This window comes from Phymastichus coffea, unplaced genomic scaffold (genome assembly GCF_024137745.1).
Source record: "Phymastichus coffea isolate CEN01 unplaced genomic scaffold, Cenicafe_Pcof_1.1 PCOF00004, whole genome shotgun sequence".
NCBI lineage: Eukaryota > Metazoa > Arthropoda > Insecta > Hymenoptera > Eulophidae > Phymastichus > Phymastichus coffea.
This window is the reverse complement of record NW_026706815.1, coordinates 8140954-8158484: the sequence shown is the minus strand read 5'-3', so window position 1 is coordinate 8158484 and position 17531 is coordinate 8140954. Positions and strand designations below refer to the sequence as shown.

Here is a 17531-nt window from a genome sequence, read left to right as displayed (position 1 = left end):
CGTAGCCTACGACACTCTCCGCGGGCCAAGCTTTCTGACCGAAAAGGAGGCAACTGAGCTGCTGGACCCAGGACACCCGGTGCAGGAGCACCGCGCCGCCCTGGAGAGCAACCTAATTTATTTCCCGCGATTTAGATAATATATAACTGTTCCTGTCCAGGCGAAGCTGAGCAGAAACCCCGTTATAATTTTAACGTTATTGTATTATTATTACTTGATGCGCATTATTGCATCTGTTTTTTCGAATATTACCGTAAAATTATACAAAAATGTAATTAAATTCTTATTCATATTTCCGAGACTGATAATACAATTATTTTTAGAGCAATTATTTTTACCTATGTATTTTTCATGACATAAAGAGCTACAATATATACGTAAAATTCTGCATTTGGTATAAAATATCTTGTTCTATAATGTTCTATTTGGGGGGAGGACTGGTTTTAGGATAAAAAACACTTTTGCGAATTTTTTTTTTAGATATATGAATGAAGAAAATTTATTCAAACCTCTTATACATTATAAAGTATCGTTTAACGATATTCTGTAATTTTTTCAATGAAAAATATCAAGAAATAAGTCGGTGACAGAGCTTTTTCGAGAACGCCTTTTGAAAAAGATGATATACAGTATTCCTTGTATCTCAGCCAAAAATTACCTAAAATAAAAAAAAACGAAAAATGTTCATTAAACATTAAAATATCACCAAAGCAAGCCTCGAACGGTCTTTGATTGTTATTTTTTTCAATTGAAAAGTTTTTAGTTATTTGAAGCAAAAAAGCCATTTTTCACTAAAATTTCCATTAGTTTGTTGCTGGAAAATCCAAACCTCCTTAATTTAAAAAATAATTATAATATCTACCATTAGGGCAGGCCTTTTATATACCAAATATTTATACTAAATTTAAAAAGAATTGATCGAGTAGTTCTTTAATTACAATGGATACGCATTTTGAAAAGCGACTTCGACAGAAACGCGTTTAAACTTTAGAAACTACAAAAAAGTGACGAAAAACATTTTTTCAACTTACATCGAGTCAGCGATTCCAACTCTATAAAATATATTCCTTGCATTAAGTTTGTTATCTTTGGCTGCTTTTTTAATAAAATCATTTTTTTGAAAGTGTAAATGAGTAAATCTCCCTCGAGCCATTTACGTCGACAGGACGCTTTTTCGACAGTTACGTTTGAATATTTGTCATGCAATGAATTGGAACAAACAAATTTAGGAAGCACTGTTCTCTACGTTCTTATATTTATGTTCTTATGGAATTTTGATGAGAGTAAATGGTTTTTCAGAAAAAAATTTATGTAATTACGGAAAAAATTTATCATTCCAGCCGCAAATCTATATAGGCCGTGATCTCGAGAGATTTTTGACATATAAAAAAATGTTAAGAGAACAAACAGTTGAATAAAAATAATTCGACTAAAAATCTTGTTTCTTTTTATTTTTTACTTTTCGATGGTAAAACTTTTTACCAGCATCACGGAAAAAAGCACCCTTGAAAACATAGAGAACAGTGATTTCTATATTTTTTAGTTCAAATTCAGTAGATTGCAACCTGTATCCGTTAATGGGTTAAATCATTTATCACTTTTAAAATTTGAACTAGGGTTCTCAGCTAAGCAACAGGTATACCTATGATACCGGTATACCTATATTAATCCATTAACGACCAAAGAGGTCAGTTTTTGGACATATTTTTGATCGCAAAATTCATTTCTAAAACGAAACAATAAATTGATCCAGGGTACCATACCTTATGTTTTTGGGTGTGCTGAATCTAAATCCGGGCTTAAAATTCAAAAATTTTGCTTACAGAATTAAATATGGCCGATTTTTTATAAAAAAATAAGGAAATTTTGAAAAAAAAAATTTTATGGTATTTTTTTTCTACCATAACACATGTCAATCTCGAAATCTTTCTTCAACCATTAGTGCACAAAATTGTTGAACTTTAACAGAAAATTTTTATATTCAAAGTTTTTTTTCCAAAATGGCGGAAAAAATGCCAAAATCTGGAAAAAAAATACGTTTTAGGTTACTATTTATTTTCTTAAAAACTATGAGGTTCGGGAAAAAACTTTATATTACAAAAATGACTTATAATTTGTCAAGAAAAACTCTGAAATTTTTTGAAATTTTTTTTTAATTTTTCAAAAAATTAAAAAATTGAAAATTTCACAAAAATTTCGAAAAATTCTGTAAAAATTAAAGAGTATTCTTTGACTAATTCTAAGACATATTTGATCTTATAAATTTTTCCCGAAAGCCTATAGTTTTCGAGAAAAAATTCTCAAACAATTGTGGAAATTCTATTCAACCGTTTCAACTTTTGGAATTTCATAAGATAAGTTGGGGTGCAAATGTACGGGGTTTCCATTCTCCATGAGGTCAGAGGAAAAAATCGTATTACCTGAGTATTACTTGAGTGCTCATAACATTTATATTTAGATTTTACTCTCAGCGTAGCCCATCTCTTCTCTTAGAAAAGTTTTACCAAAACCTATTTTGGCAGATCGATTGAAGTCAATAAACATAACGTAATTTTTCAACTCAAAAGTTATTCCAATTCATCCTTTGAAATTAGGAGATTTTCTTAACACTTTCGTGTTTATACTAGCAATGCCTCGAAAAAGATCGAGAAGTGCTGTTTCTTCTGAATTTGGAAGTGAATCTGAATCATGCACCATAGACGATAATGAAAATTGCATGATACCAAATGCAGAATATTCTGGTTCGTTAGATTCTGAAAATGATTCAGATAGTGATTCAGATAATTACCGTGATGAAAAAATACCGAAAGCTACTTACAAGAGAGTTTTAAAAAGTTATCAAGCTGATCAAGCTAAGCTTGAAAAAGATCATAAATTTGATTGGGTAGGTGGTGAAAAGATATATTCTGACATAATTGAAGATAAAATATTATTTCCTAGATCTACAAAAGAAAAAATTAGAAAATGTGATCCAAAAGAACTGTTTGAACATTTTTTTTCTATTGAAATGAAAAATTATATTATCGATGCATATAAGGAAAATCATTTTGACTTATCATTAGTCGATCTAAATACATTCATTCGAATCACTATAACAAGTTCATTCAATAAACGAAAATCTCAAAGAGATTATTGGTCAACTGACCCTTTTTTATCTTGTGAAAAAATTTCTTCAGCAATGTCACGATCTCATTTTGAAATGATAAAGTCTAAATGAAATACTCAAAGGCCAAAGATAAAGATCCACAAGATAAGGCTTGGCGAGTTCGTGCTTTGTTGAAACTGTTTCAAAAGAATATTCTGAAGTTTGGCTTTTGGAAATCAGCTTTATCAGTGCATGAAATGATGGCTAAATCGTATGCTAGAACGTGTTTGAAACAGTTTATACGAGGAAAACCTACACGATTCGGTCTTAAATTTTGGGGTTTGTGCGCTGCTAATGGATACTTATTCAATATAGATTTATACTGTGGAAAGAACTCTGTAATAGGAGATAAGTTATCTAAATGCGCTTTAGGATCTCGCGTGGTTTTACATTTATTGAAGCCTTTTTTTGAATTGACTTCTGATGCAAAAATTCCTCTTTATCATCTTTATTTTGACAATTACTTTACAAATTTGGATCTTGTTGTGCATTTAAACCGATTAAAATTGAAATGTACTGGAACTGTTAGAGACAATCGTGTCCCAGTAAAAAATGTCATTCATAAAAAGGCATGTGGAACATATGCAGTAAAGCATGAAAAAAACTCTGGAATAAATTACATCACGGTTATGGATTAAGAGCCAGTATCAATACTATCTACAGCTGCAGGGGTCACTCCATTATCATCAGCAAAGAGATACAGTTCGATCGAAAAAGAAAAAGTCGATATACCAGTTGCGCAAGCTTTTCACCTTTATAATCAGTCCATGGGTGGACTTGATGTACACGACGGTCACTGTAACAATTTGTTGCCAAGTATTCGTTTAAAGAAGTGGACGTGGGTGGTTTTCATTAGACTTATCCAAGCAGCAATTACAAATGCAGTTGTAATATTCAATGCTACTGTGTAACGGTCCTATCTATGAGCTGTTTATTAAATGACTGCAACTAGTCTAACGTATTTATCTGTTAGTCAAAACAATACATTAAGCGGCGCTACCTCACTGTTTACGCGACTGTATACAAATAAAAGTCGAGTCAAAACAAATAGCGTGACGTCACAAATAATAGACATAGATATAATGAACCATAATATTGAGAAAAATATGTTAATTATAGATAATTTGAATATAACAAAGTATCAATTATATAGATTTTAACATACAGATTCACAATATCTCATTTAATTATAAATTTATAATGAATATCGATATGTAAAGTTAATTTATTTATTAACATATGAAATATTAGAAAAATATAAATAATTTATATGTAAAATGAATAAGCATAGAACATGAGTAAGAATTGGTTTCATTAATAACAGCTAAATAACAACTGTTATTAATAAATAAACAAATAATAATTTATTTAAACAATAAGCTATATATAGAACGAAAATATTAAGTTAATACTTGATAATGACAACTTTATGATTTAGAAATCTTAGATAATTAATCTCATAATCGCATATTAAGATTAGAAGAAAATCGTTACAAATATGAAAAATTAGTCATAATTCAAATGTTATTAATTAATTTAAATAATTAATTTTGGAAAATACTTCCAAAATTAATCAACTTTAAGGTTATATGAAATTTTAACAATTTTCTATTGTAAATAATGTAATATCACGTTAATTAACTTTATTAGTTAATAACTTTTGACAACACTATTGGCGATAATTGTATATTGTATAAAATCAACAAATAACTAATTCTGTAAAATTTATACGTGTTAAAAACTTAATATTAATGGCTATTTACTTGTAAATTAAGAAAAACCATTTCTCAAAATTCGCGAATGTATCTCGAATTTTCGATGAAATCTCTCCTGCAATAATAAGCGGGAAAATCTGTGTATAAATAGGCCCACCTTTGCACAGGCTAGAGCATTCACTTCTAGCCTTGCAAAGTGAGCGCATGAGTTTGAATAAACTTGGATTAACACCTAAGTTCTTTCTCTCATTGTGATTTACTAAGCAAGACTAACCTTTCCTTATAATTTGAGCTCGACTTATAGAACATCTCGCACTATAAGAAACTTGGGCCGAATTATATCCTATCCAAGAAAGACTTTAGCTCTGCTTATGGGACAACTCGCACCATAAGAAACTAGGGCATTGTCTGACTTTCCTCAATATTTTGCAATTACTTATATATATTTGATTTACTTAATAATTATATTTGTTTCATTTATTTATTGTCTTGAAATTAGAGTAAAATCATCGGAAACAAATTCTTACTCATTAGCTACATTACAAGAGTTCGAATTATTTTTTAAATGTGATGTTCGTATCACTTATAAATTAAAATAATTCGAACTCTTGTAATGTAGCTAATGAGTAAGAATTTGTTTCCGATGATTTTACTCTAATTTCAAGACAATAAATAAATGAAACAAATATAATTATTAAGTAAATCAAATATATATAAGTAATTGCAAAATATTGAGGAAAGTCAGACAATGCCCTAGTTTCTTATGGTGCGAGTTGTCCCATAAGCAGAGCTAAAGTCTTTCTTGGATAGGATATAATTCGGCCCAAGTTTCTTATAGTGCGAGATGTTCTATAAGTCGAGCTCAAATTATAAGGAAAGGTTAGTCTTGCTTAGTAAATCACAATGAGAGAAAGAACTTAGGTGTTAATCCAAGTTTATTCAAACTCATGCGCTCACTTTGCAAGGCTAGAAGTGAATGCTCTAGCCTGTGCAAAGGTGGGCCTATTTATACACAGATTTTCCCGCTTATTATTGCAGGAGAGATTTCATCGAAAATTCGAGATACATTCGCGAATTTTGAGAAATGGTTTTTCTTAATTTACAAGTAAATAGCCATTAATATTAAGTTTTTAACACGTATAAATTTTACAGAATTAGTTATTTGTTGATTTTATACAATATACAATTATCGCCAATAGTGTTGTCAAAAGTTATTAACTAATAAAGTTAATTAACGTGATATTACATTATTTACAATAGAAAATTGTTAAAATTTCATATAACCTTAAAGTTGATTAATTTTGGAAGTATTTTCCAAAATTAATTATTTAAATTAATTAATAACATTTGAATTATGACTAATTTTTCATATTTGTAACGATTTTCTTCTAATCTTAATATGCGATTATGAGATTAATTATCTAAGATTTCTAAATCATAAAGTTGTCATTATCAAGTATTAACTTAATATTTTCGTTCTATATATAGCTTATTGTTTAAATAAATTATTATTTGTTTATTTATTAATAACAGTTGTTATTTAGCTGTTATTAATGAAACCAATTCTTACTCATGTTCTATGCTTATTCATTTTACATATAAATTATTTATATTTTTCTAATATTTCATATGTTAATAAATAAATTAACTTTACATATCGATATTCATTATAAATTTATAATTAAATGAGATATTGTGAATCTGTATGTTAAAATCTATATAATTGATACTTTGTTATATTCAAATTATCTATAATTAACATATTTTTCTCAATATTATGGTTCATTATATCTATGTCTATTATTTGTGACGTCACGCTATTTGTTTTGACTCGACTTTTATTTGTATACAGTCGCGTAAACAGTGAGGTAGCGCCGCTTAATGTATTGTTTTGACTAACAGATAAATACGTTAGACTAGTTGCAGTCATTTAATAAACAGCTCATAGATAGGACCGTTACATAGCCCCCTCTTGAGACTGAATAATTTTTGATAAGAAGTCTCATGAATGAGTTCCTTATGAGCTTTTTATTGATATTTTTGTTTGTTTTTTTATATATTTTTTCTTTATTTCTTTATTAATACAATTATAAAAAGTTTCCAGGTGTCGGTGGCCGTTCTGGTTGTTTTGAATTCATTTTCTTTTTTATTTCCTCGATTTTTTCCTTTGTCTTAGTGATCTTTGCAGCCAGTTTATCAATTTTCTTTTTGATCCTTCGCTTTTGTTTCCTCGAGGTTTTAGGTGAATGGGTGGAGGTCACTTGAGCTGTGGAGCGTGGTACACCTGATGGTAGGAAAGAAATCGTAGTTTGTTTTTGTGTTTTTGCCTTTGCCATCCAAGTAGGCTTGGATGGTGTCTGTGTGCTTTTGCACAGGGACCAAGGCACCATATTCTGAGATGGCACAAAAGGTCTGGCTAATGGTGCTGGAATGTAGTGTTTCAATACATATTGATAATGATGTATATTTTTATTGAAATTATTTGCACGTTTTATAAGTTTATTGTGCATTTTTTTCTTAATATTTTCTACTTGATTATAATTTGTAGGTGCCTTTGTTTTGGTGTCAGGTATCCACCGATGCCAAAATCTATCTGGTTTTATATGTAGATGAGCTTCTATAGGAGTTGTTTCAATTGTTTCATGATATACACAATTCATTATTTGTTGTATTTTGGGAATTAGTGGAGCCCAACCTTTATGATTGTCGTTAGCATATGCTCTTAAAAATCTTCCCAGTTCTCTATGTATTCTTTCTACAATATTGCTTTGTGGATGTCGAATACTAGAAAATACTAATTTTATGTTATTGGCTAAAAGCTTTTCTTTCCATGCTTTAGCTGTGAACTGTGTTCCATGATCACATATGATTGCTGATGGTTTACCATAATTTGGTATATAATGTTCAAATATCTTTTTAATAGTAGTATATGTAGTTGATCTTTTTATAGGATACATTACTACAAATTTACTAAAGCAATCTATTGTGGTTAAAATGTATTTAACCCCTCCTCGTGAAGTTGGCAATGGTCCATAAAAATCTAAAGACAATAAATCATTTGGTTTTTCAACTAATATAGGCTGCATTATAGATAATATCTTCTTCGTATAATATTTTGTACGTTGACAGAGATCGCAGCGATTTATAGTTTTAGCTACTTTTTTGCGAAGCTTATAAATATAGAAATTTTCTTGCAACATTTTTGTGATTTTCCTAGATCCAATATGATCATATATTTCATGTATCTCTTGGACCAATTCTTGAATAATTATTTCTGGTAGTAATAATTTATTGTTAATTTTATCTTTTTTATAGACTAAATTGTTATAAACTATATATCTATGGTTGAAATTTTCTTTATTTCTTAAATTTTGTGTATAACCATCATTTTGTTGTAATGACTCCATATTCTTGAAGTATTTTATTAAATTACGTGAAGGTTCTTTCATCAACATAGCAATTTCAATTTCATCTGTATAATTATTACTGCAGTCTGTGATATATCTAGATAGAAAATCGGCAGCTTTATTCTTATTTCCTTGTAGATACTCATACGTAATGTTGTAGTCTTGAAGAAACAAGCACCACCTCACTAATCTAGCATTTGTAAATTTACAAGTCGTTAAAAATTTCAACGCTTCGTGATCTGTACGAATAATTATTTCTTTCGCACCTCTTAGATACGTTTCTAATTTTAAACATGACCAAGCTACAGCTAATAATTCTTTTTCAGTAGTAAAATAATTTAATTCTGCTCCTTTTAGAGTTCTAGATATAAATGTTATAACTTCTTCATCACCTTCATTATTTAATTGTGACAAAGCAGCGGCTATAGTATGATAACTGGCATCAGTAGTTAATATGTAAGGTTTATTAGGATCAGGAAATTTTAAAGTGATTGTTTCAATAAATATTTTTTTCACATTATTAAAAGCTGTTTCATGCTCAGGTAACCATTGATAGCCTTTACTTTGTTGCAATAAATTCATTAAAGGTCTACATATTTCAGCATAATTTTTTGTAAATTTTGTATAGAAATTAACAAAACCAAGAAAGCTTTGCAAGCTTTTCAAATTTTTTGGAGCTTTATAATTTTGAATTATTTCTAATTTGCTTTTTTGAGCTTTTATACCTTGTGGAGTTATAATGTGTCCCAAAAATTCAATTTCTTCTTGAACTAATTTAGACTTTGAAAATTTCAATGTATAATTATCTCTACGACAACGTGTAAATAATGTTCTTAAATGATAAATATGTTCATTGAAGGTTTTAGAAATACATAGTATATCATCCACAAATGGTATAATAAATTGTTTTAAATCGCCAATTGACAAATTTAAAGCTCTCACTAAAGCTGCTGTACTAGTACATGTACCGAAAGGAACTACATTAAATTCGTAGGTATTGCCCTCGATAATAAATGCTGTATATTTTTTACTTTCTTCTTCGAGAGGAATCTGCCAAAAACTACTTGTTAAATCAAAACTAGAAATAAACTTTACTCCGAAACAATGTTGAAAAATATCATCAATATGTAGTGGGGCTTCATAATCTTTAACTAATTTTTTATTCAATTTTCGAGCATCTAAACAAAATTGCACTGATCCGTCTTTTTTAATGCTTATAACAATTGGATTAATATAATTACTAATTGATCGACGAATAACGCCATCTCTTAGCATTTCTTTGATTGCAATTCGAACATTTTCTCGATAACTTAACGGTATAGGATACTGTTTTGAGAAATATGGCTCTTTATCTTTCAAAATCAATTTATGAGTATATACTTTCAATAAACCTAATTTTTTACGAAATACATCTTTAAATTCGTACACAAGCGAAGCTATCTCATTTTTTTGAGCATCGGTAAGGTTAGAGCTTTTATCAACTTTCTCATTAATTTCCCCTCGAGTTAGATTATCAGAATCATTATTTGTGATGCCTGCATCTATTTCATTTCGAGTTAGATCAATGAGTGATGGTATGTCATTCCCAAAATCCGAGACAGTATCATACTGAATAGTTAAGCTTTGATATGTACTTTCATCTATAAATGCATCGTTATATTTCATGTTTTCCAAAGTATTATTAATTTCAAAATATATTTGCACTTTAAATGTGTCAAGTTTGAGCTTTATATTTTTCATAGTATCATAACCGATAATACAATCTTTTATTAATCTAGGAATAATTATGAAGATAATATCAATGTATTGACTACCCCATTTTACATTCAAATAAATTTGTTTTTTCAATCTCACCGATTTTTGGCCTGTAGCTACCTTAATAACGTGTCCACTAATCGGTAAAGTTGGTTTATCTTTAAAATTACTTAAGTTTTGATTGTAAAATTCTTCTGAAATAGCAGAAACTTCACTACCCGAATCAAGTAGAGCTTTTACTGGAATTTTTTCTAATAAAAGAAATATTTCAGGACAAATTCTGCCCCCATTGCTATTATCGTTATTTGATAATTCACCGTTAATTTCATGTCTAGGATCTTCAAAAATAGTTAATAATTCTTTTGATAATAAATCGTTACTTGATTTTATTGTTGCAACTCGTTGCAAGCTTTTGCATTTATCCGATTTCCGAGAAGCAACATTTACTCGTTTCCCGAAGAAGTACTAGGTACATCTTGTAAAATCGGTTTTGCAATATTCTTATTTTTATTTGCTTTATTATTTTTATTATTCGACTTACTATTTTCAATTGTTATGCTATTAATTTGTTGTTCTCCGCCGCTATCTTTTTGAGCATGACGTGAACTAATATAATCATCATTATCCAAAGAAGATAAAACTTTAATAAATTCTGAAATCTTTTTTATATGTCTAGCTTGAACTAATAAACGCACATCTCTATCAAAATGTCGAGATAATTTATCTATTAATTCTTCTTCATCTAGATTTTCATTTATATCAAAAGCTAAATTAATCTTACGTATAGCATAATTATAACGTGATAATTTTCCACCAAAATATTTTCCAAATTCTATTTCGCGAGTAATATTTCTACGTATTTCAGCGTTCCAAAATTTCTCTTTAAATAACATTTCAAAATCTTCAAAATTTCTAATTTCCCGCTGTACTAAATCATACCAAGAAGAATTTACTCCCGTCATAGATTGAGATAACAAACATAACAATTGAGCAGTATTATAATTACTTGCTTGCAAATAACGTTTGAGATCATTTAAATATTTTACTGGTCGATATTTATAACTATCGTCAAAAACTGGACACGTTAAAGCAGGTTGCTTAATAGTTTCAATAATAGTTTCATTAACAATTGATCTATTTTGTTCATTATTCTTAATTTTATCAATATTTTCACGAAGTACTGAAAATGTTTCATTCATTTCCATAGTAACATTATTTTTCGCTCGAACAATATCATTAAAATTATCTTCACATCTATCTTTTAAAATAGCAATAATTTCATTTGACTTTTCTAAATTTGATTCTAAACTCTTAATTATTTGATCCTGTTCAACCATTTTATTCGTTAATCTATCAACTTTATTACTTAAATTGTTAATAGTTTCACAAATTGTCTTAAAATCATTTTGTAATTTAAATTGATCAGTATGAAATGTCTTTAATTCATCTACTACGGCTTTTTCCCATTCGTGCGTTCTTTTTTGTTGCACGGTCAATTCTTTACCAATTAGTGATTCACTAAGTTCGTTAAGAATTGTTTCGGGAGCACATTCAGTAGAATTATACATTGAACGTTTTTCGTTTGACATTGTAATATCAACAAAAAAAATCCAAAGCATACAATTAATTCAACACCAATAATAAATAATATATATAGATGATACTAATTAATCAATTTTCAATAATATATAGGATTTAACAAATAATTGAACAAATTCAAATTATATATCGTAGTAATCAAATTTATTATAAATAACAATACAATTTATGCGCCTGGAGCAGGCCTAGATACTAACATATGTTCTACAGTGTCAGCCAAATGATTTAAATCAGAGCTCATATTTTTCAAACTAGTATCAAACAATTTCATGTTCTTTTTGTAATTATTGCCTAAATTAACAAACGATTCTGCAAGTTCCATATACAATGTACGTAGTTCATTTATTTCTTTTTCTAATGACGCATTCTTACATAGTACTGCTCGCATATGTTTGTTTCTTTTCGGCATAATAAAAAATTTACAATTAAATTACAAACTAATATAAACTAAATAACAAATACTTAACAATAACTAATGTAACAAGAGTCCTGTCACGGTCGCCAAATGTGATGTTCGTATCACTTATAAATTAAAATAATTCGAACTCTTGTAATGTAGCTAATGAGTAAGAATTTGTTTCCGATGATTTTACTCTAATTTCAAGATAATAAATAAATGAAACAAATATAATTATTAAGTAAATCAAATATATATAAGTAATTGCAAAATATTGAGGAAAGTCAGACAATGCCCTAGTTTCTTATGGTGCGAGTTGTCCCATAAGCAGAGCTAAAGTCTTTCTTGGATAGGATATAATTCGGCCCAAGTTTCTTATAGTGCGAGATGTTCTATAAGTCGAGCTCAAATTATAAGGAAAGGTTAGTCTTGCTTAGTAAATCACAATGAGAGAAAGAACTTAGGTGTTAATCCAAGTTTATTCAAACTCATGCGCTCACTTTGCAAGGCTAGAAGTGAATGCTCTAGCCTGTGCAAAGGTGGGCCTATTTATACACAGATTTTCCCGCTTATTATTGCAGGAGAGATTTCATCGAAAATTCGAGATACATTCGCGAATTTTGAGAAATGGTTTTTCTTAATTTACAAGTAAATAGCCATTAATATTAAGTTTTTAACACGTATAAATTTTACAGAATTAGTTATTTGTTGATTTTATACAATATACAATTATCGCCAATAGTGTTGTCAAAAGTTATTAACTAATAAAGTTAATTAACGTGATATTACATTATTTACAATAGAAAATTGTTAAAATTTCATATAACCTTAAAGTTGATTAATTTTGGAAGTATTTTCCAAAATTAATTATTTAAATTAATTAATAACATTTGAATTATGACTAATTTTTCATATTTGTAACGATTTTCTTCTAATCTTAATATGCGATTATGAGATTAATTATCTAAGATTTCTAAATCATAAAATTGTTATTATCAAGTATTAACTTAATATTTTCGTTCTATATATAGCTTATTGTTTAAATAAATTATTATTTGTTTATTTATTAATAACAGTTGTTATTTAGCTGTTATTAATGAAACCAATTCTTACTCATGTTCTATGCTTATTCATTTTACATATAAATTATTTATATTTTTCTAATATTTCATATGTTAATAAATAAATTAACTTTACATATCGATATTCATTATAAATTTATAATTAAATGAGATATTGTGAATCTGTATGTTAAAATCTATATAATTGATACTTTGTTATATTCAAATTATCTATAATTAACATATTTTTCTCAATATTATGGTTCATTATATCTATGTCTATTATTTGTGACGTCACGCTATTTGTTTTGACTCGACTTTTATTTGTATACAGTCGCATAAACAGTGAGGTAGCGCCGCTTAATGTATTGTTTTGACTAACAGATAAATACGTTAGACTAGTTGCAGTCATTTAATAAACAGCTCATAGATAGGACCGTTACAGCTGATGATAGTAAAAAAAAAGTTGGAACTAAAGAATTTGCAATATCAATAGCGGAAAGTCACATTCATGATGCTGAAAAAATAAGGAAAAGCATACAACAATTCGAAAAAAGAAACAGAACAAGTGTTCCATTTGTCCAATAAGAACATATGTGTACTGTGAGAAGTCAATTTGTTTTTTTGCAGTGCATGCATGAAAGCAAAGCATGTCTGATTACAGTGAGAGGCCAGGGAACTCACTATAAAAAAGCACCTCGTAGAGTGAGAGGCGAGAGGACTCACTATAAAAAAGCACCCCGAGGAGTGAGAGGCAAGGGGACTCACTATAAACAAGCACCTTGAAGGAGACATGATTTTACTACGTCCACGCTGTTGTCTCTGGGTTACGCTAAGAGTAAAATATAAATATAAACTGAAAGTAGTCACACTTTAGAGGTACTTACGCAATACTTTATTTAGAACCTCTTGATAAATTAAACTTCGGTACGTCTATACCCCAACTTATCTTATGAAATTCCAAAAGTTGAAACGGTTGAATAGAATTTCCACAATTGTTTGAGAATTTTTTTCTCGAAAACTATAAGCTTTTGGGAAAAATTTATAAGATCAAAAATGTCTTAGAATTAGCCAAAGAAGACTCTAATTTTTCCAAAATTTTTAGAAATTTTTTTGAAATTTTCAATTCTGTAATTTTTTGAAAAATTAAAAAAAATTTTAGAGTGTTCCTTGACATATTATAAGTCATTTTTGTAATATAAGGTTTTTTCCCGAACCTCATAGTTTTTAAGAAAAAAAATAGTAACCTAAAACGCATTTTTTTTTCCAGATTTTGGCATTTTTTCCGCTATTTTGGAAAAAAACTTTGAATATAAAAATTTTCTGTTAAAGTTCAACAATTTTGTGCACTCATGGTTGAAGAAAGATTTCGAGATTGACATGTGTTATGGTAGAAAAAAAATACCATAAAATTTTTTTTTTCAAAATTTCCTTATTTTTTTATAAAAAATCGGCCATATTTAATTCTGTAAGCAAAATTTTTGAATTTTGAGCCCGGATTTAGATTCAGCACACCCAAAAACATAAGGTATGGTACCCTGGATCAATTTATTGTTTCGTTTTAGAAATGAATTTTGCGATCAAAAATATGTCCAAAAACTGACCACTTTGGTCGTTAATGGGTTAATGATAATTGATCAACTGTATCTATAGAAGAGATCATTTTTTTCGAATAATCAATAAATAGTTTATAGTTGTTTTGATGGTATATATCTTTTAGCATTTAACTAATTTTTTCGAATGTGTCGAACTAATACGCATATCGAAAAAAATTAAGGAATGTAAAGAATAGAATATGTAATGTATAAAAAGATTATTTATTTGTGAAAATATATAATTTTTATAAATGATAAAAAAATTCCTTATTGTTAAAATGAAATTGGAAATCTCTCTTACTGTAAGTCTCTCTTGCTACATTAACAAGGATGAGAATATCTTTCCCGAACATGTTAGATAAGGTATTTTTTCGATGAGCGTGCGATAGAGTCATACTTTTAGGAACGGCGTGTTGAAAAACCGACTGTCAATCTTTATAAGTCATACCTTTCTCTTATAAATCCATGATTATTTCCAGATAAAAGTCTTCTGCAACATCCGTTATCTCAAATCTAGTACTTTCATAAAGAGAGTTTCGATAGATTGATCTTGTAGTTGTAGTTATTTCTATTAATAGTATTAATAGTATTAACCTTATCATAAGTAATTTGATGAGATTATCCTGAAGATTAAAGTTTAGAAATCAGAATTTCACTATCACCTAATAACTTTGTTTTTTTAATTATTATAATTGAAGTTAATATGATTGTAGTTCTTTCATTTAGATTTCAACAATATAACATAAATAAATAAAGAGGATATTTAATACGATATAGATAATATCTAATTCATCATTTATTATTTACAGGTTTGGAAAGATGGCCCAATGGAGTGTAGATCGTCGAGACATGGAAAACATGCGAATTACAAAAGTCGGAAATAGTACAATGAAAGTTGTCGTTGAAGGAGAAGAGAGGATAACTCGATTAGGTTACGATTCTCCGCCCCCTGGTCATTATCCAGAAGCTTTGTTAACACAAGGTCCAAGAGGGCTCGATAGCTGGGATGATGTCCATGTGAGATATGATTACTACAAATCTAGAGGTTATTTAAGAGATCTTACTTTGGATGACTACATTAAATGGGAAGAATGGTGGTATAAATACCAAGAATGGTTAGAAGCAGAACGCTATTATGAACAGTGGGCTGTACAATCAGCAAGTCGATCTTCCTCTGGAAGCGGTAGAAAAAGACGTCGCAGAAATAATACAACTCATTAAAAATAATTTAGATTCATAAGTTTGATTATGATTGCTTATATTAATTAATTGAAATAGTTCTATTAAAAGACATTAAATTACCACAACTTATTATGTATAGAAAATATTCAATTTTTCAAGTTATACAATAACTAGACTTTTTAATACTTCAATTAAGTCTTCGTAAATGTTGTTTCAAATTTTTCTATTTCGTGACAGACATCGAACCGAAAAGCTATATGCTATATATTAATTACATACAACACACACACACACAACATAAGTTCAATTGGCACAGCTACTTTTTTTTATCAGAAAATATCTTTGACAAAATATCCTGGCTATTACATATATATTCATACGTATTTACATACGCATATCCATATCACAATCAAATTATACTTAAATAGCCGTATACATAAGTTGTGCCTTATCAGGGAACATTTATTTATTCAGACGCATTTATTACACTCCTCTGCACTTTCTTTAGCCCCCCTAAACTAAATATTAGAAGATGTTTAAAGTTTTTCCTCTCAACGAAAAATAGTTGCAGCTTAAAAGAACTCAACGAGGTTTGAAAGCTCGTTAAAAAAGCTTTAAAATAAACTTTAAAATAAACTAAGTATGATAAGAAAAAGTTAAAAAATGAAATTTTTTATATAGATATAAAAAATGAAATATGAAATATTTATTTTTCTTTCGTCACACGTAGTCAGTTTCCGTTGTAGTTCCGAATATCGGATCTTACAAAAATTTATCAGAATTGAAAGCTGAATATATTCTCTTAAAAATGGTACCTCGATATGTTTCATACTATATATTTGACCATGGCTATAAGTGTTTTTATGAAAAAAATACATTTTTTTTCAATAAATAAAATGTTCAATACTACGCATCATACAAAAAGACTTATTATGGAAATAATGTTTATTTTTATACAAAATATATAAAAATAACGTTAGAATGAGTTTTTGAAAAAAAATAATAATAATAATCAGCCCTTCAATCCAAATGGAAATTTTTTTTTAATTAATACTTTTTAATTTCAATGTATGAAAAGAAATATATTTTTAAAACAATAGTTTCTTGAAAATTATTGTAAGAGAAAAATTTAAATTGCTAAAATTCTGTCAATTAAGGCGTATTTGTAAGCATGAAAACTATTTTTTGGGATATGCAAACAATATTTGTATTTTCAAAATTTTTCCGTCATAAAATTTAATTTCTATCCATCAGTAATTAGTTCATCGTCGTTGTAAGTAAGTATATGTAAATTACAATTAAAAATATGGCAAAGTCAAAGAATTTATCGTTAGTTGTTACCAATCACATTATTGCTTTGCATAAAATAAAAAACATATAACGAGGCAATAGCAGGAAAGGTAAATAGTAGTCGGCGAACTGTTCATTACAATGTAAAAAAATTTACGGATACTAACTGTAGAAAACAATTGTGGCAAAAAATATAAAAGAAAAACAAGTGCTCATGGAGATAAGTACATTGTAAGAACAGGATTACCAAATAGAAGAATGACTGTGCGTGAAATATTATTTGCTGTAACGAAATGTTTAAACAATCTAGTAAGTAAAACTATAGTTTGCAGAAGACTCAAAAAAAAACGAACTTCATAAATGAATAGGTGCTAAGAAACTTCTT

The 17531-nt window shown here is 28.4% G+C and overlaps 1 protein-coding gene across 1 annotated transcript in view; it reads left to right on the top strand.

Moving 5' to 3' along the window:
* Nucleotides 1–16590, top strand: part of LOC131666647 (uncharacterized) — a 277085-nt gene extending 260495 nt beyond the window's left edge. The window contains exon 5 of the mRNA XM_058939490.1: nucleotides 15484–16590. Within this exon, the coding sequence (XP_058795473.1) occupies nucleotides 15484–15895 (412 nt within the window). The 3' untranslated portion in view covers nucleotides 15896–16590. The remainder of the gene's footprint in view (nucleotides 1–15483) is intronic.
* The last annotated feature ends 941 nt before the right edge of the window (nucleotides 16591–17531 follow it).